This window comes from Mustelus asterias, chromosome 6, assembly GCF_964213995.1.
Source record: "Mustelus asterias chromosome 6, sMusAst1.hap1.1, whole genome shotgun sequence".
In the NCBI taxonomy this organism is placed as follows: domain Eukaryota; kingdom Metazoa; phylum Chordata; class Chondrichthyes; order Carcharhiniformes; family Triakidae; genus Mustelus; species Mustelus asterias.
This window is the reverse complement of record NC_135806.1, coordinates 95,141,847-95,165,703: the sequence shown is the minus strand read 5'-3', so window position 1 is coordinate 95,165,703 and position 23,857 is coordinate 95,141,847. Positions and strand designations below refer to the sequence as shown.

At 43.5% G+C, this 23,857-nt stretch overlaps 1 protein-coding gene and 1 pseudogene across 4 annotated transcripts in view; both read right to left on the bottom strand.

Annotated features, from left to right (window-relative positions):
* mctp1a (multiple C2 domains, transmembrane 1a) overlaps positions 1–23,857 on the bottom strand; it is a 599,923-nt gene that overhangs the window by 214,971 nt on the left and 361,095 nt on the right. For all 4 annotated transcript variants that reach the window (XM_078214774.1, XM_078214777.1, XM_078214776.1 and 1 more), the window contains one exon: positions 3,874–3,976. In XM_078214774.1, coding sequence (XP_078070900.1) covers positions 3,874–3,976 — 103 coding nt within the window. The remainder of the gene's footprint in view (positions 1–3,873; positions 3,977–23,857) is intronic.
* On the bottom strand, positions 13,916–14,141 carry LOC144495386 (U2 spliceosomal RNA; annotated as a pseudogene).

The window sequence follows — 23,857 nt, the reverse complement described above, 5'->3', positions numbered from 1 at the left end:
ACAGGGCCTCATTAGTGCTTTGTTGTTGCTCACTCCCTTTCCCCTTGGTTCCCTTCAATTGGGGAGGTACCAGTTTGGGAGTGTCTGAATACAGGAAATCAGAAGGGCATGGTTTAAGGGAAGGGGGCTGGGGTGAAAGAAGTCCATGATCACATCACTAACAACTTGCTCAGAGCAAATGGCAGGAACATACTATCATCTGCAATGTTCTCACCAATGCTGGATGCTACAGACTCAGTTGCGGGCTTGCCAATGCACAAGCATTTTGGTTCATGTTCATCAGTGTTCTGCCTCAAGTTTGCCCTTATGTGAGTCTCCTGAAGCAGAACTGGTGCGTGCTCTCACTTTCTTAAGGTACACAAGCTGACCTACTTGCTTGTGATTCACCATATGCAGATACAGACTCTAAATTAACTGCTAACATTTGTACAGTGCCAGCATCCGAGCTGGTGGCTGCGAGTGTTAAATTAAGTGCCAGTGTTTCTTCTTCAGAACTCTCTTCCTCCTCTTTCCCTTCCAAGTGAGGCCACAGGGACTGAGCAACCTGCAGCTCTTGATGATCTGAAAGCATAAAAATGTAAATGGGGGGGAAGGGTGAGTGAAGGGAGGGGGGCATGAAGAGGAAACCAGTAGGCTCAGTGTTCATTTCATGGCACCCTTCAGGGTGAGGGAAGGGAGTGAGTGGAAAAGTTACATAAGGCAGCAATTTACCAACATCCAAGATAGTCTTGCCAGTGTTGGGTGCCACTGATTCTGTGGCAATAGTGTCCATGGTGTCCATGACCTTGTGGACCATCTGCTTCAGGGCATTGAAGGGATGGGTTTGTGGATTCACTTGCCTTCTATCTCTCCCTTTTGTTGTGGGTGATCTTCTCCACTAAAAGAGAGGACTGAATGTCAATGACTGTGCATCAGTGTGCTTGGTTGATGTGCCTGCCATAGGTGAATAGCTATAGGTTTGTAGAGGTATCTGATGTGCAGTTGGCATGATTGGAAAATGTATGTGAATAAGGAGTCCCATGAAAATGTTAGGGATGAATCCTGATTGTCAGGATGTGCTGCTGGGTGAGTGATCAGAGTGTGGTACTTTAAGCGGTGTGAGAGTTGGGTGGTATGGTGATTGCAAGATGTAATGTGCAGATGCAATCACTCACCTTGACCACAAAAGTGAAGCCATTAAACTTATTGTGACACTGCTGCCAGGTCTGTGGAAATTCACTTGTGTAATAACCACCCTCGTTTCCTACTCTCATTCCCTTCAGTCTCGAGGGCCTCTTGCAAGTCTGGGCAGAAACATGGCCTTCTGCCAGGAGTTGACCTTTCAACACAGTGAGTGCAAGGTGAGGTCATGAAATCAGGCAGCCTTTTCCTTCCCAGCCACTCAATGGCAAAAAAAATCCAACAGCTTTGCAGCAACTTCCTTATTATACAGCTTGTGCTTTTTTAAAAAAAGCCTGCCCGGAGTCTACACTACACAAAGTGTTTGAATGTGCAGAGGGCTCTTGCAGAGAGATGGAGTCTCGATCTGCATGAAAGTTGCTTGTGACATCATCACTATGAAAGAAATGAGGTGGGTAAATAGATTTTGTGTCTTCATTTCCAAAATATGGGGGCATGCTATGACTCTAAGGCCCTGTGCCCAATATCAGGGTGAATGAATTTCACATCCATGTCTATCATTTCTTTCCTATGATTGGTTTATTTCTTACTAGCACTATTTCACCAATAACTCCATGCATTAACTATTAAAAATGATTTATCAGCAATCTCTGTGGAATTATAGCACAACCGTAAAATTTGTCTTGAAAATAATTTTAAAACACTTTCAGTGACAAGGTGACAGAATGTACTTATGCTCAATGGATCATGGCATAGCACAGTCAATATGAGTTCAGGTCTAGCAATTCATCGCTTTGTGTTCCTAATTTGATCCCTGCAGTCAGCATGTTGCTAAAATTTTCCTCCACACACACAGGGTTGGATTTTAACGTGCACCGGGATCCCTTCCCCAGTGTAAATGTCAGTGTCAAGCCTGCCCCAGATCCGGCAGGTTTGCCTGTAGCTATTGAATACTCACTAGATTACTAATTTAGTAGAGGCAAGACTTCCACCGCAACTGGAGGAGGAGGAGCTCCTGCCTCCAACAGCTGCCAGCCAATCAAATTTACAGCAGCTCGCTGGTCTAAGGAACAACTACGAGGTGTAGTGATAAATGCTGGAGCGGCAGCCAGTCTCCAATGCAACAGCACCAGCTCAAGTAATGAAAGCTGCTGGGCTCTGCAGCTTCTGCCTGACACAGGAAACATTGCAGCCGGCATGGGAAGAGGCACCAAAATCCATTCATTGGCTACTTAAGGGCCTCAATTGGCCCATGGCTGGCAGGCAGGCTACCTGCCACTTCCCTCAATCGGAGTAAAATTGCAGATCTCTGGGTAGAAATCCCATGAGGCATTGGATGCTGGAGTGCAAGATTTGCTTCCTTTTCTTTCCTTCTCTGCTGTCCCTCTACCTCATCATTGAGATGTTTGAACTTAAAGTGTGATGCAACTTGATGGACAAGTTGCCAACGTTTGATCAATAGGCAGCAAGCTCCACCTAGTCACTAATCTCAATGTTGCTGAGCTTTGGTGTTTCTTTGAAGAGGACTTTCTTTGTCCTCCCCGACTAAACTGGCCATTTGAGTTGAGAAAACAGGACCAGCAGGGAAGATGCTTGTTGGCATTGAAATTGATTTTGCAGGAATTTTGCCTGAATGCTTGTGGAGCTGGCATCAACAACACCAGAATCTTTTCCATGGTACTCCCATTGAATCTGAAGGATGTGACAAAGGCATTGCTGATGGAATTTGTCTTGCACTCTTATTAGCTGCTGATACACAGTCCAGGTCTCTCTCAAGTTGTGGTGACAACAACTGCTCTGTACTTTAAGACTTTGACTGGTGAATGTCTTTGCATCTTAACTGCATCTCTTTGTTTCGCCAAGGAAACTCTGGCTTTGTTTGCTGCACCTTTCCCTTCTGTAAGAATATATCTTGAATCTACTTGAATTAGCTCTTCTTTGAAGCAGCCATGATTCAGTTACAAATTAGCCTGCTAATCTTTGATTCCAATTTATCTGGGTCATTCTTACCCCACTGAAGTTGGCTTTCCGCCAGTTAATTATTCTTACTCTAAATTGCTCCTTGTCCCTTTCCATAACCAATCTAAACCTTATGATATCAAGATCACTGCCCTTTGAATGTTAGCATATTAACACTTCATTCATTTGGCCCACCACAGTCCCAAGAACCAGGTCCAGTAATGCCTGCTTTCTTACTGGACTGAAAACATACAGCTGTAGAAATTCTCCTGAATGACTCTAGGAACTCTTGCCCTCCTCTATGCTTTGCGCAATTTCCATTCCAGTCTGTGTTTAGATAATGAAAGTCCCTCCATTACACACTTGTATAATTTCTCTGTAATTAATTTGCATATTTGATCCTCTACAATTTTCCCGCTGGTAAGTGGCCTATGGTCTACATCAAGCAATGTACACATTTTGTCCTTTAGCTCCAGCCAAATAGATTTTGTCCTTGATCCCTCTTGGATATCCTTTCTGTACCGCACTGCAATATTTTCCTTAATCAATACAACACCCCATTTTAATAATGAATTTCCATTCACATTTGTTTGACATGCAAATTTAACTGTTTGGAAAGCAGGTTTGGAACTACAATTCCATCACTTTGCTATGACTGCATACTATACTAGTGATAACACATCCTTCCTGAGTATTGACAATACATGTTGTTAAAGGCTGTGTCATTGGGACAAGGAAATTTATTATCTGTGAATTTTTATAAAGCACGCAAGAAATCATTGTGCTCATACTCACAAAGTGAAGACTTTGTTCCATTCAGGGTTGAGACACCTATGGACAGTATGTGTCTGCAGTCTGTCGTTGTTCAGTTCAATCACACAAAATGGGTCACTGCTCCCTAAAGAAAAGCCATTTTTAAATATAACGTTTTTCATAACTTGGGAATTACAAACTAAGAAGCAACAATTACTTGCACTGATAGGAATTCAAAAACTGGATCAGATTTATAGCTGTGCAGCTGAAACATCAAGTGACAGTTAATCTGGGTTACAGGTTCTTCCCTATTCCTGATCTCTTCTGTTACAGTCTGCTTTTACCATCACGTTGGGGTGGATCAAAAAAGAAACTATTTACTCTGATGGGGAAGACCAGAACAAGGAACTATAGCCTTAAAATTAGGGCTAGCCTGTTCAATGGGAAATCAAGAAGTACATCTCTAACACAGAGTTATGAAGATCTAGAATTCTTCATCTCAAAACACTGTTGAGGCTAGATCAATTAAAAAGTTCAAAACTGAGATTGATGGATTTTTGTTTAGAAAAGGTATTGAATGAAGGCAGGCAAATAGAATTCAGAAAAAAGACCAGCTATGATATAATTGGATGGCAGATCAGGCACGAGTGGCACCACAGAATGATCAACCTCTGTTTCTATTAGTCGATCAACAACCCTGTGATTCAACTTCATGAAAACTAATTTTGATGCACTGTGGTGTTAACACAAGCTAGAGAAAAGTTCCACAGCTGAGCTGGGATTTTCCTTCCATTATAAAAAGGTTTTAAGTGCCAGAATTTAACGTTGAGATGAAATGGGTAAACTTGATGTTAAATGTAGTTTGTGCCAAACTAGCTGAAACGAAGCATCCTCCATTGTTGATGTGCTCCTTTAATGAATTAACTGACACAAATTATAAGAGTTCAGTACAAGTGCGGTGGCTTGTATATCTGTTCTTAATGTAGTGTATTGCTGCTTTTTCGATTTACTTGACACAACTGTCCGTGCAACTTTCCTACAAGAAGAGTTGGGCTTCCTCATTGACACTGATATTTTAGTCTCCCTGAAGAAGATGAAATGACAACGACATTCACTGTTGACTAGGAATACTTCTGGATTTCTGTGGTAATTAACCTGACCGTGTAGCGATGGAAAACAAATTTAATAGATAGGGCCCAGTGACAAAAGCACACATCTCAATGGGGTCTGCAACATTACGAGGATCTCTGAGATAACTGCAACCCCTTTGATCATATAGATCAAAGAAGTCTTTCATATGCCTGTAGAATACTGCACAATTCAGGCCATTTAACTGACACCCGACAAAACATGTTAATTAAGTTAAAAAGATATAGAAACAAAGATGTACTTAAAACCAATTGTACAAAGTGCAATAAGCTTCTGAAAAACAGACACCAGCGTACTCATACAGGAACAGAAATGAGGGGCAATTATGCAGTTTTATGAGAAGTGAATGCATGGTACATGCACTGAAATATCAGTGGTGCTACATACTAGTTTAAAGCATTTACTTTTAGGCTGCTATTAAGCAGACAATTGTCTTTGAAATTAATTCCCAATATTTTCCTCGAGGACTTTCCTGACAAGTGAGTAATCTTATAAACACAAAAAGGGATTTCAGTTAAAGCCTATAAATGTGCAGAAAAATATCTGATTTATACTTGTGGCTTTCTCATGCAGTCTTTCCAAAGAAATTATGTCACGCATACAGTTTGTGAAGCTGTTTGTTTCTCAATCTTTAAGGTTACTTTTACGTTTAGATATAAAATTATCAAGTAAGTTCAAATGACTGCTATGGAATCATTGCAGTCTCTCCGAGAGTGAAGAGAGAGACTATAGACATAAATGTCTCCATCATTAGAAAGTATTTTAGGAAGATTTTTATTTCTAAAATATAAATTCCCTTTCAGTTTCAGACAAGTTTCTTTTCTGGCATCTTTAAAATGGCCAATCAGAGCGCATCCAAAACATCGGGTCTCTCTTCTGATATTCTCTGCATAATATTTTACACAGTAAGAAGTCTCACAACACCAGGTTAAATACCAGGTTAAATATTTTACATAGAGAGATCAGACCATTGCCTTCATTGGCTGATGTGACCAGCCTTTTTTCTCTTTCTGTCTCTGCCCAAAACCATGCTGCCCTCTTTAGGCCAGTATTTCACAGAAATATTCAAGATGCAACATCAGGTAAAGCAGTTCCAAAAATCTATTTGGAATAATGACAAAATAGAGTGAACATAGAACATAGAACATAGAACATTACAGCGCAGAACAGGCCCTTCGGCCCACGATGTTGCACCGACCAGTTAAAAAAAAACTGTGACCCTCCAACCTAAACCAATTTCTTTTCGTCCATGAACCTATCTACGGATCTCTTAAACGCCCCCAAACTAGGCGCATTTACTACTGATGCTGGCAGGGCATTCCAATCCCTCACCACCCTCTGGGTAAAGAACCTACCCCTGACATCGGTTCTATAACTACCCCCCCTCAATTTAAAGCCATGCCCCCTCGTGCTGGATTTCTCCATCAGAGGAAAAAGGCTATCACTATCCACCCTATCTAAACCTCTAATCATCTTATATGTTTCAATAAGATCCCCTCTTAGCCGCCGCCTTTCCAGCGAAAACAATCCCAAATCCCTCAGCCTCTCCTCATAGGATCTCCCCTCCATACCAGGCAACATCCTGGTAAACCTCCTCTGCACCCTCTCCAAAGCCTCCACATCCTTCCTGTAATGTGGGGACCAGAACTGCACACAGTACTCCAAGTGCGGCCGCACCAGAGTTGTGTACAGTTGCAACATAACGCTACGACTCTTAAATTCAATCCCCCTACCAATAAACGCCAAGACACCATATGCCTTCTTAACAACCTTATCTACTTGATTCCCAACTTTCAGGGATCTATGCACACATACACCTAGATCCCTCTGCTCCTCCACACTATTCAAAGTCCTCCCGTTAGCCCTATACTCAACACATCTGTTATTCCTACCAAAGTGAATTACCTCACACTTCTCCGCATTAAACTCCATCCGCCACCTCTCGGCCCAACTTTGCAACCTGTCTAAGTCTTCCTGCAAACTACGACACCCTTCCTCACTGTCTACCACACCACCGACTTTGGTGTCATCAGCAAATTTGCTAATCCACCCAATCCATAAATATTACAAACAGCAGTGGCCCCAAAACAGATCCCTGAGGTACACCACTTGTAACCGCACTCCATGATGAATATTTACTATCAACCACCACCCTCTGTTTCCTATCCGCTAGCCAATTCCTGATCCAATTTCCTAGATCACCCCCAATCCCATACATCTGCATTTTCTGCAGAAGCCTACCATGGTGAACCTAATCAAACGCCTTACTAAAATCCATATATACCACGTCCACTGCCTTGCCCCCATCCACCTCCTTGGTCACTTTCTCAAAAAACTCAATAAGGTTAGTAAGGCACGACCTACCTGCCACAAAACCATGCTGACTATCACCTATCAATTCATTACTCTCCAAATAACTATAAATCCTATCCCTTATAATTTTTTCCAACATCTTGCCGACAACAGAAGTGAGACTCACCGGTCTATAATTCCCGGGGAAGTCTCTGTTCCCCTTCTTAAACAATGGGACAACATTCGCTAACCTCCAATCTTCTGGTACTATACCAGAGGCCAACGACGACCTGAAGATCAGAGCCAGAGGCTCTGCAATCACTTCTCTTGCCTCCCAGAGAATCCTTGGATAAATCCCATCCGGACCAGGGGATTTATCTATTTTCAGACCCTCCAGAATATCCTGCACATCCTCCTTATCAACTGTAATACTGTCTATTCTACTCCCTTGCAACCCAGTGTCCTCCTCAGCTATATTCATGTCCCCTTGCGTGAACACCGAAGAGAAATATTGGTTCAATGCTTCACCAATCTCCTCCGGTTCCACACATAACTTCCCTCTGCCATCTATAACTGGCCCTAAACTTGCCCTAACCAACCTTCTGTTCTTGACATACCTATAGAACGCCTTAGGATTCTCTTTAACCCTATCCGCCAAAGTCTTCTCATGTCCCCTTTTAGCCCTTCTAAGCTCGCTCTTCAACTCCCTCTTAGCCAATCTAAAGCTTTCTAGTGCACTACCCGAGTGCTCACGTCTCATCCGAACATAAGCCTCCTTTTTCTTTTTAACCAACAAAGAAACTTTTTTGGTGCACCACGGTTCCCTAGCCCTACCAATTCCTCCTTGCCTGACAGGGACATACCTATCACAGACTCGCAGTAGCTGCTCCTTGAAAAAACTCCACATGTCGGACGTTCCCAGTCCCTGTAATCTCCTAGTCCAACCTATGTTTCCTAATTCTCTCCTAATAGCCTCATAATTACCCTTCCCCCAGCTAAAACCACTGGCCCGAGGTTCATGCCTATCCCTTTCCATCACTAAGGTGAACGTAACCGAATTGTGGTCACTATCACCAAAATGCACACCAACTTCCAAGTCTAGCACCTGGTCTGGCTCATTTCCCAGCACCAGATCCAATATAGCCTCACCTCTAGTTGGCCTGTCTACATACTGAGTCAAAAAACCTTCCTGCACGCTTTGAACAAAAACTGACCCCTCTAACGAGCTAGAGCTATAACAATTCCAGTCAATATTAGTCAAGTTAAAATCCCCCATAACAATTGCCCTATTACTTTCACTCCTAAGCAGGATTGACTCCGCAATCCTTTCCTCAACCTCTCTAGAACTTTTAGGAGGTCTATAAAAGACTCCCAACAGGGTGACCTCTCCTCTCCTATTTCTAATCTCCGCCCATACTACCTCAACAGATAAGTCCTCATCAAACCTCCTCTCTGACACTGTGATACAATCTCTGACCAATAATGCTACCCCTCCCCCTCTTCTACCTCCTTCCCTACTTCGACTAAAACATTTGAACCCCGGGACCTGCAGCATCCATTCCTGCCCCTGCTCTATCCATGTCTCTGAAATAGCCACAACATCGAAGTCCCAGGTACTGATCCACGCTGCAAGTTCACCCACTTTATTGCGAATACTCCTGGCATTGAAGTATACACATTTCAAACCCTGCTCCACCCCACCTCTGCAATGCCGTGCATTGCAGTCCCCATCCATGCATCCCTCACTTTCAGCCCCACTACTCAGGATCCCTCCCCCCCCCCGAATCAGTTTAAACCTCCTTGCATGGCCTTAGCAAATTTACCCCCCAGGATATTGGTCCCCTTCTGATTAAGGTGTAGACCATCCTTCTCATAGAGGTCACACCTTCCCCAGTACGAGCCCCAATTGCTTAAGTACCTGAACCCCTCCCTCCTGCACCATCCCCTCAGCCATGAATTCAAACCTTCCCTCTCCCTATTCCTCTCTAAACTATCCCGTGGTACAGGCAAGAGTCCAGAGATAACCACTCTGTCAGTCTTGGCCTTTAGTTTCCACCCCAACTCCATAAATCCCTGCCTAATATCCCCTTCCTCTATCCTCCCTATGTCGTGTGTCCCCACATGTACAATAACTTGTGGTTTATCTCCCTCCCCCCTAAGAATCCTGAATACCCTGTCAGACACATCCCGGACCCCAGCCCCTGGTAGGCAACACACCAACCCTGAGTCCCTACCTTTAGTTCCGACCCTCCTATCTGTCCCCTTAATTGTGGAGTCCCCAATCACAAGGCCCAGTCTTTTACAGCCCCTAACCACCTGAGCTTTCTCACTCGGCTCACCCCCAGAGATCTGCTCTCTATGCTCAGTTGATTCCTCCTCAACTGTAGCCTCCAGCACCGAAAACCTATTATGGAGGGGAACCGCCCCAGGGGATTGTCTTCCCGATTGCTTCTTACCCCTCCTCCTGGCATTGACCCAAGCCTCATTTCTAGGAGTTACTATTTCTCTATAACTCCTATCAACTTCCACCTCCGCCTCCCGAATTATGCGGAGTTCCTCTACCTCCCCCTCCAGCTCCTTTACACGCTCCTCCAGAAGCTGCAATCTAATGCACTTCTTACAACTAAAATCTCCTGAAACACTACTGGATTTCCTCACCACATACATCCCACAGGAGATGCAGCATACTGCCTGAACTGCCATCCCTGAAGCCATTACCAGCAAGAAAAAAAGAAAACAAAAAAAAAAAAACAACTTCCCCACACTTCCCCAACTGTCACTCTCCACTGCAGCCCGAGCAACACTCCCTCACTGAGACACCAACTGTCACTCTCCACTGAGTGAGCAAAACACAAATTCAAAAAGCCTGACATACTGCCCAATGAGCATTCCTACAAGACTTTTATCCAACACTAAGTCCCGTACAATGATCACATATTCCTGCCAGACCCACACAACAGTTACCTTTAAAGTTGGTCTACAGAACATTATTGAACGATGGAGTAGGCTCGAGGGGCCGTATAGTCTATGTTTTCTCCTATTTCTTATGTTCTGAACATGAATTTTAAGGTAGTGATTTATTACTTAAGGTGTATATTTCATATGTACACAAAGTTGAAATATATTGTTAACTTGTATATACCATAGTACCTGAAGCAAAAAATACTTAAAATTTAATGTTAATTATTAGGTTAGCTGAACATTATGGCATATTTAAATTACATTGAAATTGAAATACTAAGTAGAATCTCTTCATTCTACTTTGGAGTTATGAAATAGATAGTATTCTTAGTTTTGTTTTGAATGTTTTCCAAGTTTTGTCAAATACTTTTAAAATGATTTCTACGCCAACTAAATATAAATGTAGGTATATTTTTAAGAAGGAGAATCTTGTGTTAAATACAATTAAGCATAAGTTACATATGGTGGTGTTTTTGGCTCACTGGAGCCCAAGATCAGTATAATCGATTTGTAAACTTTAAATTAAACGCATAGGAAGATAATACTGAGCAGGGGCAAGGATGCAGTTTTCTAAAATGCTGACGACACCATGAGCACTGACGGTGATAAGCAAATGTTTTGTAAGTAGTAGCACGTTTCTAAGATTGAATTAAACATGGCACCAGAAAGATGAATATATGGTAAAGATTACGCATACAGGTACATAAATAAATGAAAATGTGTTTCCACTTCCTCACTGTACAGAAAATTGACTCATTGATTGGAAATTTTATAGAAATGCTAATTAAGAACAATTTCCTGAGATTGTTTTTTCAAACAGCCAGAAGTGACTGTTGCTAGTGTTAGCAGATGAAAATTTAACATGTGTATGACCTTCTTTTTGTCCACTGTTTCAAATAGCTGTTAATCCAATTATTTAAATGGGTGAATGCTTCCACTATTGTAGTGGGCAGATAAATACAGTCAATTAATACAATTCCTAGGCATATAAGAAAAATACATTTCTGAGGTAATATTAAACATATTCCTCATGGCTTATTTATGACAAAATTACAACCTTTTGATAATCTGCACGTATATTATTGGTTTGCATTTATAAATGCTGTCAAATTTCTGAAATGAAGGGGAAATTGGATGACAGAATACAGGTGTTTAGAAGTGAATGTCCAGAACATACACTAATGTCACAATTTCCTGTTAATCAACTACTACCTGCTTCTCTATTAATTTGTGAAATTATAAATTAAGAAAATAATGCAAGTGGGTGATCAACCCTGGTAGTTACTGTCGGTAAAAACTGAATATTATTGTTGTTTATTTGTCTTCGGATTGCACATGGGAATAGGGAAAGAAAGAATAACTAACTTTCGATGCTGTAGAAAAAAATTGGTTCTGTCTCTCTTGAATCGAAAGTGACCTCACATTGAACTCCAGCTGTAACAGTTTTGACCACTCACTAAATCAAGATAAACAGCCCTGCATTAAGGGGGAAGCAAATCTGGGCTTTCTGCTTGGTAGACAAAAATTCTACCACTGATCATGATTGTGACTTTTTGAACAACTGGAAAGGAAGAAGACTATGCATGCAGGGTTTCCTGAATATTGTGAAAATTGACTGAATATTGTGAAAACCACACACATCAAATGAGAGAGCTCCAAAATATGAGAAACCTTAATACCCTGCAGAAGTGCTCTATAAAGAAGACAACCCTCCCCTATTTCTAATCTACATGCTGCCCTTCAGCGATAAAGTCTGAAAACACATTGATTTCCAACATATACACTGACAAATCCCAGCTCTGCAGCACTGCCATCTTGCTTGATCTTTCGCTAACTCTAAATTGTCAAAATACTTGCCCGACTTCCAGTACTAGATGGGCAGCACGGTGGCACAGTGATTAGCACTGCTACCTCACAGTGCCAGGGACCCGGGTTCGATTCTCGGCTTGAGTCACTGTCTGTGTGGAATTTGCATGTTCTCCCCGTGTCTGCATGGGTTTCCTCCGGGTGCTCCGGTTTCCTCTCACAATCCGAAAGACGTGCTTGTTAGGTGCATTGGCCATGCTAAATTCTCCCTCGGTGTACCCGAACAGGCACCAGAGTGTGGCGACCAGGAGATTTTCACAGTAATTTCATTGCAGTGTTAATGTAAGCCTATTTGTGACACCAATAAATAAAAACTTTTTAAAAACTTAAAATAAATATTTCCTCCAGTTAAATATTGAGAAACCTAAAGATATTTGAAACCAGTCATACTATTTTCTCTAATTACTGAGTCCATCCCTCTCCCAGCAACTGAAGTTGAATTAGACTCCTCACAAACTTGATGTCACATTTGACCCCAAGATAAACTTCTGGAATATGACCAAGCCATCAATCAGTACAACTATTTTAACCTCTGTAATACCATCCAAATCAGCCCCTACCTCAGTTCACCCGCTGCCGAAACTCCTATCCATACTTTTGTTCCCTCTAGACTTGATTATTCTGATGGATTCCTGACAGCTGGCCAGGGTTGCCAACTCTTGGGAAACAAATTAAGGGACATCTTAACATCAGAGTGGTAGTGAGTTGGCAATGGGGGGAAGGGGGGGTAGGAATGTGTCCAGGTCTGCCAAAGCTATGATAATGGTATGCTGCTGGCAAGTGTGTGATAGTACTGGAGTGGGCCACACGGAGGAGAGTTCAGTGCAGATGTATAGGTGGGTAGAGTACATCTGCTCAAGAATTAGGGACAAAAGGCTGCCCAGATGCTCACAGCGCAGGTGCCTCAAATCTTGGAAATTTCCATGAGATCTGGGACCATAGGTTACTTTGCTCCTGGCCAGTCTCCAACTCCATCTTCCTTAAACTTGAGGCCATACAAAACTCTGCTAACAATATCTTAACTCACATCAAGATCCATTCACCCATATTCCCTGTATTTGCCGACCCATATCCACTCCCAGTTTATAATTCTTACCCTTGTTTTCAAATCCCTTCAAGGCCTGGCCCATCCCCAGTTGCTCAGATTTTATACAACTGAGGTTTTTTGCCAAACCACTTGTGAGGAGAGTTTAGAGACAACAGGCAAAAGACTCCAATTTTGAGACTAAGTGCTGTGGAAGGGACGAGAATGTGGAGTGTTCCTGGTGTCGGGGCTCGTGGAAAAACACGCCAGATCTTTCTGCCCTGACCTCATTATATATGCACCCAGGTGTTTCACGCCGTATTCAGTGGTGAGGCAAGTGTGGATGGCATATCGTCCACCATCGTATCCAGGTGCCATATTAAAAAGGCATCCCACATCACTGACCCACAATTTAAGAAAAAAAGTGGACCTCCTGTAAATTAAGATAGATCTCCAGGAGCAATCTGCAGCCAGAAGACAGAACTCCTGAAAATGAAGATGGTTCTCCAGGAATATTTTGAGGCTGGAAGATGGACCACTTTCTGGACACCTAATCTCAAAGGTCCATTTGGAGATGCTCCTCTGACCCACTGTTGTGGTGCTTCAGGGACCAATATTGCAGATGGCCTCCATCCTGAATTTTGGAGACATCTGAACAATGCCTGGGGCTGAGTCCTGACATCTGCATGCCACATTGTTCAAGTGTGTTTCATGTTGACATGTTTTCCCACCGGCATTGTAAAGAATCTGGTGTGGGATGTCAGACCTTCACCTACATCCCACTTTTATAAAATCTTTTACTCCATTCTTAAAGTAACAAAATCAATGCTCAGAATGGACTGGGCAGACCCAAGTCCATTCCTTGATTGCTCCAAAAACCAAATTCAAATTCCAATTGAATCCTATTCATGGTTCCCAAAAGATAGACAAACAAGATCGAAGCTGACAAGATAAGGCATTGATCCCCATCTTGGATTTGATCCAACACTTGACCTTAGCCAAAAGGCCGAGAAGCGATTAACGGGACACAAATGAGGTTCAGAGCAGCCTCTGGAGGGTTTTCTGACCTGCCATTCTGGGCACCAGCAGAAGATCCCACTGTAAATTCATGCTGACATGAAACTGATTTCTGGACATCCCACTGAATTCTCCCTCCATATCCGCCATCAACCCCACTGGCAGGGGCTTGGGAGAATTTCGCCCAACCTTCTTGTGTGACATTGGAATCACATATAGGCCAGGCCTGAGCAGGACCAGTTTTCTTCCCTGAAGCATATTAATGAAGCACTTTGGTTTCTACAACCATTTGCCATGGCCACTTGTCCCAATGCCAGTTTTTGTTTTAATCTCCTTTTTTTCCTTTTTGTACTGAATTTAAAATATCAAAACTGCTCTGATTTGAGCTCATTCTCTCCGGATTACTCAGACATGCATCTGGATTACTTGCCCAGAAACATAACCAATGTGCTCCCCACCCACTGTTATTATTCATCAATAGTTTAAAAACCTTGTAGTTTGAAAACATTTACCAACTTGCTTCTATCTATAGTTAATTATATTTTCTCTTTTTAAATAGACAGAAGTCTTATTCAGGAAATTTGACAATATAAAATGCTATGGGAATGTACAGGCTTAAGGAAGATAACACCCTTCTCTGTTAATTATATTGGTAAACCCAGCCTTTTAAGCTGACTCAAAGCTCTGAGCTCTTTATTAAAAAATGCTATTCTGTAGCCCATAACCCTGTTCCTTGACACCTCTCTAGTTTCCAATTTAAACAAGTCCCCGTGCGCCCTACTCTAAAGGGCTTTGTTTCCCTGTCATTGTGAAGAGAGGCAAAGCAGCCTAGAAGTGTGAAATCAGACCTCATGAGCTGAACGGTTCCCCAGGGAACTTTGGACTGCTCAGAAGGTCAAAGTCATGGGCTGGACCAGCTGAAAATGTCTGAGCACTGGTCTGTGACACAGCAGGGGAGTTAGAATTGAACACATCTTAATTAAGACCCACAGACAGTCAAGCAGGCTGCTTTCCAGACCAACTGCCAACCTTAAACCGGTCAAATTTAGCAGCACCGCTAATGGCTCTAATGGTAAGTTTTGCATCACTGTTCATCGCATTGCTGCTGGCACACATCTGAGTATCTGATTAATGGTGATAAGCCTTCTACATGCAGAGGCCCCTGCCTCAAAGCATGCCGGTCCAGCCAGAGTATGAAAAGCCCCTGACTAATTTAGATAAAATTTCAACCTACTCTTTGCCTTTTTGTTGAATGATGCTGTAGATATAGTTAATCAATATGTGGGAGTTGTTAAATGAGGTATTAACGACAACACTTAATCCCTTTTTCTCATTAATAACCTCCAGCAATTGAAATGCAATGCCCAACACTAAGCCATTCATAAAAGAAAAAAATATAGTCCCCACTCAACATTTTATGTGGAGCTTAATTGAGGTGAAACACTGTGGTGGTACTCAGCTGAACAAGGCAATGAGTCATTGTGCAAAAGAAAGGAATTCACAGTTTCGCCAAAAGTGATTTGTTCTCTTAACCCTCTCATTCAGAAAAGAACCTAAAGCATTCCTAATTACTTTTTAATTTGAAAGGGTTAATGTACAATTCAAATGTTTCCAAGTGACTCTTTACAGCTCCAGCAAACAGTCCTTGAATGGAGAGAAAGAAAAATCTTTTGTAATCCTTAAAAGGTTTATGGTATTGAAGCATACAGGCAATGTTCTCTGAGTTATGATAGGTTTATATCAATACACTCTAATACATTATAATGCCCATTTTATTGACATAGATTACCATTATGGTGACTAATTTTAAACTGCATAAATTTGTGCATAGTAGATAAAACTTGAAATTTCCAAAAGAAGATAGCATAAAAGTAGCCTCAAAAGCTATAAAAATCATGGGCTAGAAATTGGGTTAGCTTCCTTTCCATGCACGGGGTCATGATTTCTGGCTTGCCATGCTAATTCCAAAGGAATTGGAATTCAGAAAAAAACATTTTTACTCAGAGATTTATGAGAATGTGGCACTCTCCACCACAGGGAGTTGTTGAAATGCATAGTATAGGTGCATTTAAGGGGAAGCTGGATAAGCATGTGGAGGAGATAGGAACAGAGGGTAATGCTGATAAAGTTAGAAAAGAACAAAAGAATGACGAGCTTCTTTATAACATTTTTCCTGACCTGGGACATCCCCATTTTACAGCCCAGAGAAGTATAATTGCTAATGTAATGTTGGAAATGCAGCAATTGTGCACTTCAAGCTCCCACAAATAGCAACAGCCAATCATCTGTTTTTGTGAGTCAATTGAGGGATACCAGAAATAACTGCCCTGCCCTTTTTTTGAACGTTTGATTTGATTTATTATTGTCACATAGAGGATAATGCCTGGAGTGGGGAATTCAGCCCATCATGTATTGGTATTCAGTGAAAAGTACTGTTTCTTGCGCACTATGCAGACAAAGCATACCATACATCAAGAAGGAAAGGAGAGGATGCAGAATGTAATGTGACAGTCATAGCTGGGTGTAGAGGAAGATTGAAGGGAAACTCCAGCAAGTAATTTTCACAATGCTAGGGCATTGGGCCAGATGAGAGTGTGAAGGGCAAAGGCTCAGCATGCATGGAAGACTTCTTGCACATGACTCGCAAGGACCCTGACAAAGACCTTTGCCTTCCTGCACATGCATGTTTGCAAGAGACATGGGGTGTCCCTCAGAAGATGGTGGTGGGTGGAGAGGGTTGCGCACTTGGGGATTATCGCAAATAAACCACTTCAAAAGTGAATAAAGTGCAACTCAACTATCCTCTAGAGACTGAGGCATGGAGGGCCTTGGCTTAACTTGGCTGTTTTGTTGTGGGGCAACGTTTCCCGCTGTGGTCAAAGAGTACAAGGCTAAAGTGTTCACAGGCTAAGGAACTTTAGAAGAACCGGACATCCTTGGAGAATCCTGAGTGGAGGCCTCAGCTAGGGGTCTTGAACTGCTGCCTTTTGGTGCTCAAGGGTCTTTGCTTGATTCCTTGAGGGGAAGGGGCACCTTGACTTCCCTCCAGGTGCCCCATTCCCCCCTCATGTAGCTACTGCATAAGCTCACCCATGACTACAGCAGTGTATTGCCAAGTCTGTGCACATCTCAGGTAGAATCTGCTGGACCAGGTCCTTCATGGAATCCGCCACCCTCCCCATGGAAACCTCCATGGCTGCACAGGTCAGCATCACTTCATCAGCTAACAGGTTACTGGACTCCTCCACCTCACGCATGATCCTGGTGAGGACCTCTGACATCCCTGTCTGATGTTCCCTTTGCCTCTCGCTGCCTCTCTAGCATCCCTTGGAAGGCCAATTCCAGAGCGACATCATCAAATTCGAACCTCATAAATTCCTCTTCCCCAGCAGTCTTTCAAATGCCTTTGAACTTGGCCAGCCCCTCCCTTATTCTACTGCAAACATGTGTCCATGCAGCAACCAGCAGAATGTGATACCCTTCCTAGACCAGATTTAATACCCACTGGGGTGTGTGCATCTGTGCTGGTGGAGAGTGCAGGTAATTGCTGGGATGTCTCTACAGATGGACTTTCTTGCTCTGTGATGTCCTCAGTCCTCTCTTGGGCTTCGTCACTTTTGGGCCTTGCCCACTTCCTGTAAGTGTGAGTAACTGCATGAGCTGCCTCTAACATGCAGGAACACATGACCCTTAGATTTCTACGACACGCATGGATCCTTACTGGATGGTGCCACAAGCCCCTCTCTCCATCTCTACAGGACCTGCCCCTTTCACTTGCCAACAGGGCTGTCTGTTCTTTGAATTTGGTGGGATCTTTGAAAAGTTGAAAGCCCTCACCCATCTTGTCCCTCTCTTTTATGGCTTAACTTAACATGCACAAAGAGAGAAGAGGGGGTTGAGAGCAGGTTTTATTTATCTTCCTAATTTTTCCAGTTTTACAAATGATAATCCACTGGACTGGGTGTCATGTGATTGGTACGCTACAGGTTGTCCAGAAGGGTCTGGGGTAGCAACCTTCAGAGCCGTGAAAATGTGCTATAAAGATGAGGCTGACAGAGGCATATCATTAGTGGTGCTTGCTGGTGCCCTTAAAGCCTGTGCCCCTTCCCCCACCGTCACCGCAGACAGCATATCTGGAAGGGTCAGGGACCCACATTGGCCTCTCTGCCTGCAAAGTAGATGGACTCAGTAGGGCTATGAGCCATCGAATTGCCATTGAGGCTCATGCGCCTTTAGTGCACTTCTTGAAATATTCAGTGAGGCAAGTGTGAGCAATAAAGGGTTTGCTTACCCAACGGAGTGGATGAGGTCATTCCTCTGCTTCCTGCACTGCAGGGCAATCCTCTGTTGCACACCTTGGGCAGTGGCTGCCCTAAAGAACCCGTGCCGGGTTTATTTCCATGGTCAATTTCCTCCTCCCATCCTATGGCTACAGGACATCCTTCTTGGCCTTCACTTCACCGAGAAGGGCGCCCAGAAGGACATCATTGAATTTGGGTACCAGAACGCTATGTCCTCTTTGTGCCATGTCCTCCCTCAACATTGGGTAGGTTGCTGCCTGGACACCATTTAAAAATGATGCCTAATATTACGGTAGGGTAGCACCCTGCCAAGCGATACATCAGGAAACCCCCAAATCAATGATTAATCCAACCAGAGTTTCATGATACAGTGCAAGTTCCCAGCAGCCTCCACGGCAGCAAACAGTCTCTGTTTCTGCATCCACCTCAGTCCTAGAATAGAAAATTCCACCCATAATGGCCTGTAGGTTATCCCTATCAGTGTATTTTTGTTCTTTGTTGTTTCAGAATTCTGCAAAACTGATTCTACATCTTGGCTTTCTGAGTTAAATCCCTTCTCTTTTTAGTCTTTATCCCATTCCCTTTTTATGTATTCCACATCCCCCCCCCCCCCCCACCCCCACATTCTCCAACACCATCCTTTTCCATTTTCCAGCTGGTAACCCAATATCTGTGGAACTGTAACCATGCGAAGGATCAACTCCATAAGAAGAGGACAGAGGTCAGAAAGTTGTGAGCAGGAGGAAAGGGACGTCGGGCAAGATTATGTATATTTCTATAGGTAAAGATCATTCATTTTAATTTACAAGAAGCTGAAACAATCAGTGCCTTGGTGTCTCATTTGAAAAGTTTGGGAAATGGAATGTTAAAAGTTCTATTGAAAAAAACTCCTGAAGTTGCTTTCAAAATTTCAAATTATTTACTTTTCCTCACCAAGTCAGCGATGAACTTTACAAAACTCTCACAAGTAATGAAGGTCAGGTAGAGATTTTAAATGTTGAAAGCTTTCAGAATCCTGAAGAGACACAGCAATTTTATTGTCAATTTGATTTGGCCCAATGGATGGACTAGAATATGGTTTATGTCGCAAAATGAATCTTAGTCATTCTCCTCACAGTATCAGTTCAACCACAATATTACAGTGACTGGAATGTGTGCAAGGTTGGGAAATAAATACTCCAGGATACTCAACTTTCAAAAGAGATAGGCAAAATGGAAAAGAACAGTGCGGTGTTAGTCAGAGGTAGTGGGGTGTACATTAAATGAGCATGGAATAAGGACTACAGAATTGAGAAAGTACACAACTATAATTGGAGATTTAAACAAAATCTCCAATAAGGTACAGTCATCCCTAGTAGTACTAACTCTAATTGCAGTTTAAACTTAAAAGGGATAACATTATAGAGAAGTCTGAAGAAAAATGATCTATACACTATAAAACCTAGAAATTTTAGACATTAGCAGCTCAAACAGCATCTGAAAAGTTAATCGACATTTCGGATGCAAACTCTGGGCCTGATTTGACCACTTTCATTCTAAGTGCTGAATCTGGGTGCAATTCAGATCCGACTTGGAAATCTGCTTTCAGGCGCCCCCATACGCACTTAGCCTGAAAAAAAATTGCGGGTCTGAATCGCGCTGTGGGCGGGGCTTAGCATGCCTGAAACGATCGGAGCTCTGAACTGCACATGCGCAGTTAGAAAAAAAATTTGAAAATCGCGCCACTGTCACATCGCTCCCGGGCCACAAAAAGCAGATAAAGCGGCTCAGGAGCGATGGTCCCCACAGACATCACCCCATCCCCACAACATAACTGTCACCCTTATCCACCCGCCCCCTGCTATCACAACCCCCTGCCCCCTTTCCTCCCACTGATCATCTGCAGAGTGGCAGCGGACCCCCCCCTGTCCCTGCCCTCCCCCCAATCCATCTTGCCTCCCCCCTGCCCCCCCCCCACCCCCCCCCCCCCCCCCACCCCCCCACCCCCCGCCCGAGATCCATCTGGCCTCCCTCCTCCCCCCTCCCCCACACCAGAGATCCATCTGACCTGCCTCCCCCCTCCCCACCAGACAATGATCGGGCCTCCCTTCTCCCACCCCCCCCCCTCACCAAAGAATGATCTGACCCACTTCCCCACGCCCCCCCCCCCCCACCCGCCAGATAACGATCTGGCCTCCCCCCCCCCCCCCACCCAACCAGAGATAGATCTGACCTGCCTCCTCCTCTACCCTCCCTCACCAGAAAATGATCGGGTCTCCCTTCCCCCCCCCACTCCACCAGAGAATGACCAGCCTCCCTCTCCCCTCCACCACTGATCTGAGTCAGAGAGCCGTTGGAAGCGCTGAATTTACCTCTTCAGCAGCTGGAACGCCCGAAACAGACCTTTGCCAAGCATGTCTGTTTTGCGCTGAATCTGGACGCGCGAACGCAATGGTAAAGGGGGAAAATGATGATAAAGTTGGGCGGGCAGTTCATTAATTCAATTTAAATGCATGCAAATGGGCGCGAATCAGAGCGCAGCAATTCCCAGGCCTCGGTAAAGTGGGCATCTGCGCGGACATGGGCACAGATCGCGTTAGTGGCCTCACGCCCGACGATACCACTTTTCACGCCCAAAAACGGGCGCGACGCAATGGTAAGATCGGGCCCTCTGTCAGAACTCATGTCAGCAAAATGGCTGGAACAGATGATGGGATTCCCGTGAGAGATAAATCTGACCCAGGAAATAAGAGAGAAGGATGGCTGAACATATGAGAGAGCAGGCTCATAGGTCTCAGATGTTGCACTGGCAGTCTTTGTGGTGAAGATGCAAAGAAGGAGAGATGTGTCCAAAGGGGGCCAGCAGACCCTCCAAATGCATGATGAAAAGGAATTGGGAGAATAGCTGTTGAGGTCAATGACAAGAGTCTGGTCCTGAGCGTCTGAACGTGGTGCAGAAATAATTTTTATCGCCACACATAAGTAGTCAAGGTCATTGAATGCATCTTCCAATGCAGTAACCTACCAATGGCACCACCTGCCTCAGTCACTATTCAAATCACCACACCCCCATCACTCATCTAGAAAAAATCTTCATCAGTCAGAACTCATACTTAACAAGCATTTGCCTCACCTTATTGTGACTCAATTTGTAGCACTCTCACTTAGGAGTCAGAAGGTTATTGGTTCAAGTCTCATCCCTGAAACTTATGAATAAAAAATAGGCTCAGCTCACACACAATTTTGAGGGAGTGCTGCAATGTTGGACTGCCTTTCTGTCTGCTCGCTCAGCTGGGCAGATCTGATCGTACAATTTCAAGGATCCTGGCCAATATTTATCCCTCAATCAACAGGGCTCAAAAACAGATCGTCTAGTCATTCATTGTCATATTGCTGTTTGTGGGCCCTGGGTGTGTGAAAATTGGCTGTGGTGTTTCCTTCATTATAACCAGTACTTTAGCTTTGGGGTAGGTTTCGTATAAATGAAACTTCCTTTTTCAGCCTCACACACTTAGCACTGCTCCAAGTACCACACGCACACACACATCTCACAGTTTACACACACTGCCAGTGGGCAACAAGGAGCAGACACATCAGCAAATCAGACTGCATGACAAAATGACATACTTTCCTCTCTCTTGCAGGACAAAAGGGTACATAATCATAGGCAGCAGGAGCCTGCATATCCTGATCCCACCTCCACTTCAGGAAGCGTAATGGAGAACATGCCCCTGTCTACATCAATGGGGACGAAGTAGAAATGGTCGAAAGATTCAAGTTTTTAGGTGTCCAGATCACCAACAACCTGTTCTGGTCCTCCCATGCTGGCACTATAGTTAAGAAAGCCCACCAACGCCTCTACTTTCTCAGAAGACTAAGGAAATTGGCATGTCAGCTATGACTTTCACCAACTTTTACAGATGCACCATACAAAATACATTCTGGTTGAATCACGGCTTGGTATGGCTCCTGCTCTGCCCAAGACCACAAGAAACTACAAAAAGTTGTGAATGTAGCCCAATCCATCACGCAAACCAGCCTCCCATTCATTGACTCTGTCTACACTTCCCAGCTTAATTAAGGACCCCACACACCCTGGACGTACACTCTTCCACCTTCTTGTGTCAGGAAAAAAATACAAAAGTCTGAGGTCATGTACCAACCGACTCAAGAACAGCTGCTTCCCCGCTGCCATCAGACTTTTGAATGGACCTACCTCATATTAAGTTGATCTTTCTCTACACCCTAGCTATGACTGTAACAGTACATTCTGCACCCTCTCATTTCCTTCTCTATGAACGGTATGCCTTGTCTGTATAGCGCGCAAGAAACAATACTTTTTACTGTATACTAATACATGTGGCAATAATAAATCAAATCAAATCAAAATCGTCCCATGAAGGAGATTATGCCGTCATTATTGGGATGCCATTGTTGGGGTCTTGCCAAGCAGAGTTGAAACCATTGAAGATAACAATATCCTCAAACTAATTATGCACTGGAAATTCCAAGGATGAAAATTTAGCTTAATGGTTTCCAGCAAGAATCATAAAGGCAAAATCTGAGGGAAATTATGCAGTTCCCCACTTATTCCAAGATAATAAACAATCTAAAAAGTTTGTTGCCATGGAGAAATATGTAATGTATTTTATGAAAAAAAGGAAAGGCTTGCATTTATATAGCGTTTTGCATGACTACAGGATATCTCAAATGCTTTACAGCCATATTAAATACTTTGAAGTGCATTGTCAGCGTTGTAATGTAGGAAAAACAGCAGGCAATTTGCACACAGCTGGTTCCCACAAACAGCAATGTGATACTAACCAGCTTTTTTGTGGTGTCAGTTAAGAGATAAATATTGGCCAAGACATCGGGGATTACTCCGTTGCTCTCCTTTGAAACAGTGCCATGGGATCCTTTACATCCGCTTGAATAGGATGACTTGGTTTAACATCTGTTGTGAAAGATGGCATCTATGACAGTGCAGCACTCCCTCAGTACTGCATTGGAGCATCAGCCTTGGCTTGTGTGCTTGAGTCCAGGAGTTGGACTTGAACTTTGTGGCTCTGAAGTAAGGATGCTATCAACTCAGTCACAGCCAACACAGAAAAAACACACTTCATGACATCACGATTCTCTCATACACTTGGTGCATTCACTGACAAGTAAGCGCACCAGCAGCCAGAAGTTTGTTGCAGTCTTCAGATAATGCTTTCCATATTTGGACTTTTCTTATAGCATGCTTTGGAGAGAGTTAGCTGATGAAAGGGGTGTACTTTATATGTGATTCACAATGCAGTCATGAAAAAGGGCCATGTATATTTGTGAAAATTAAGCAGCAAGAAGGATATCACAAGAAAAGGAACAGGAGAAATAGAATGAAAGAGTAGGTAGAAGGTCAGCAGCCACTGCAGGAAGCATCATGCACGACTCAATT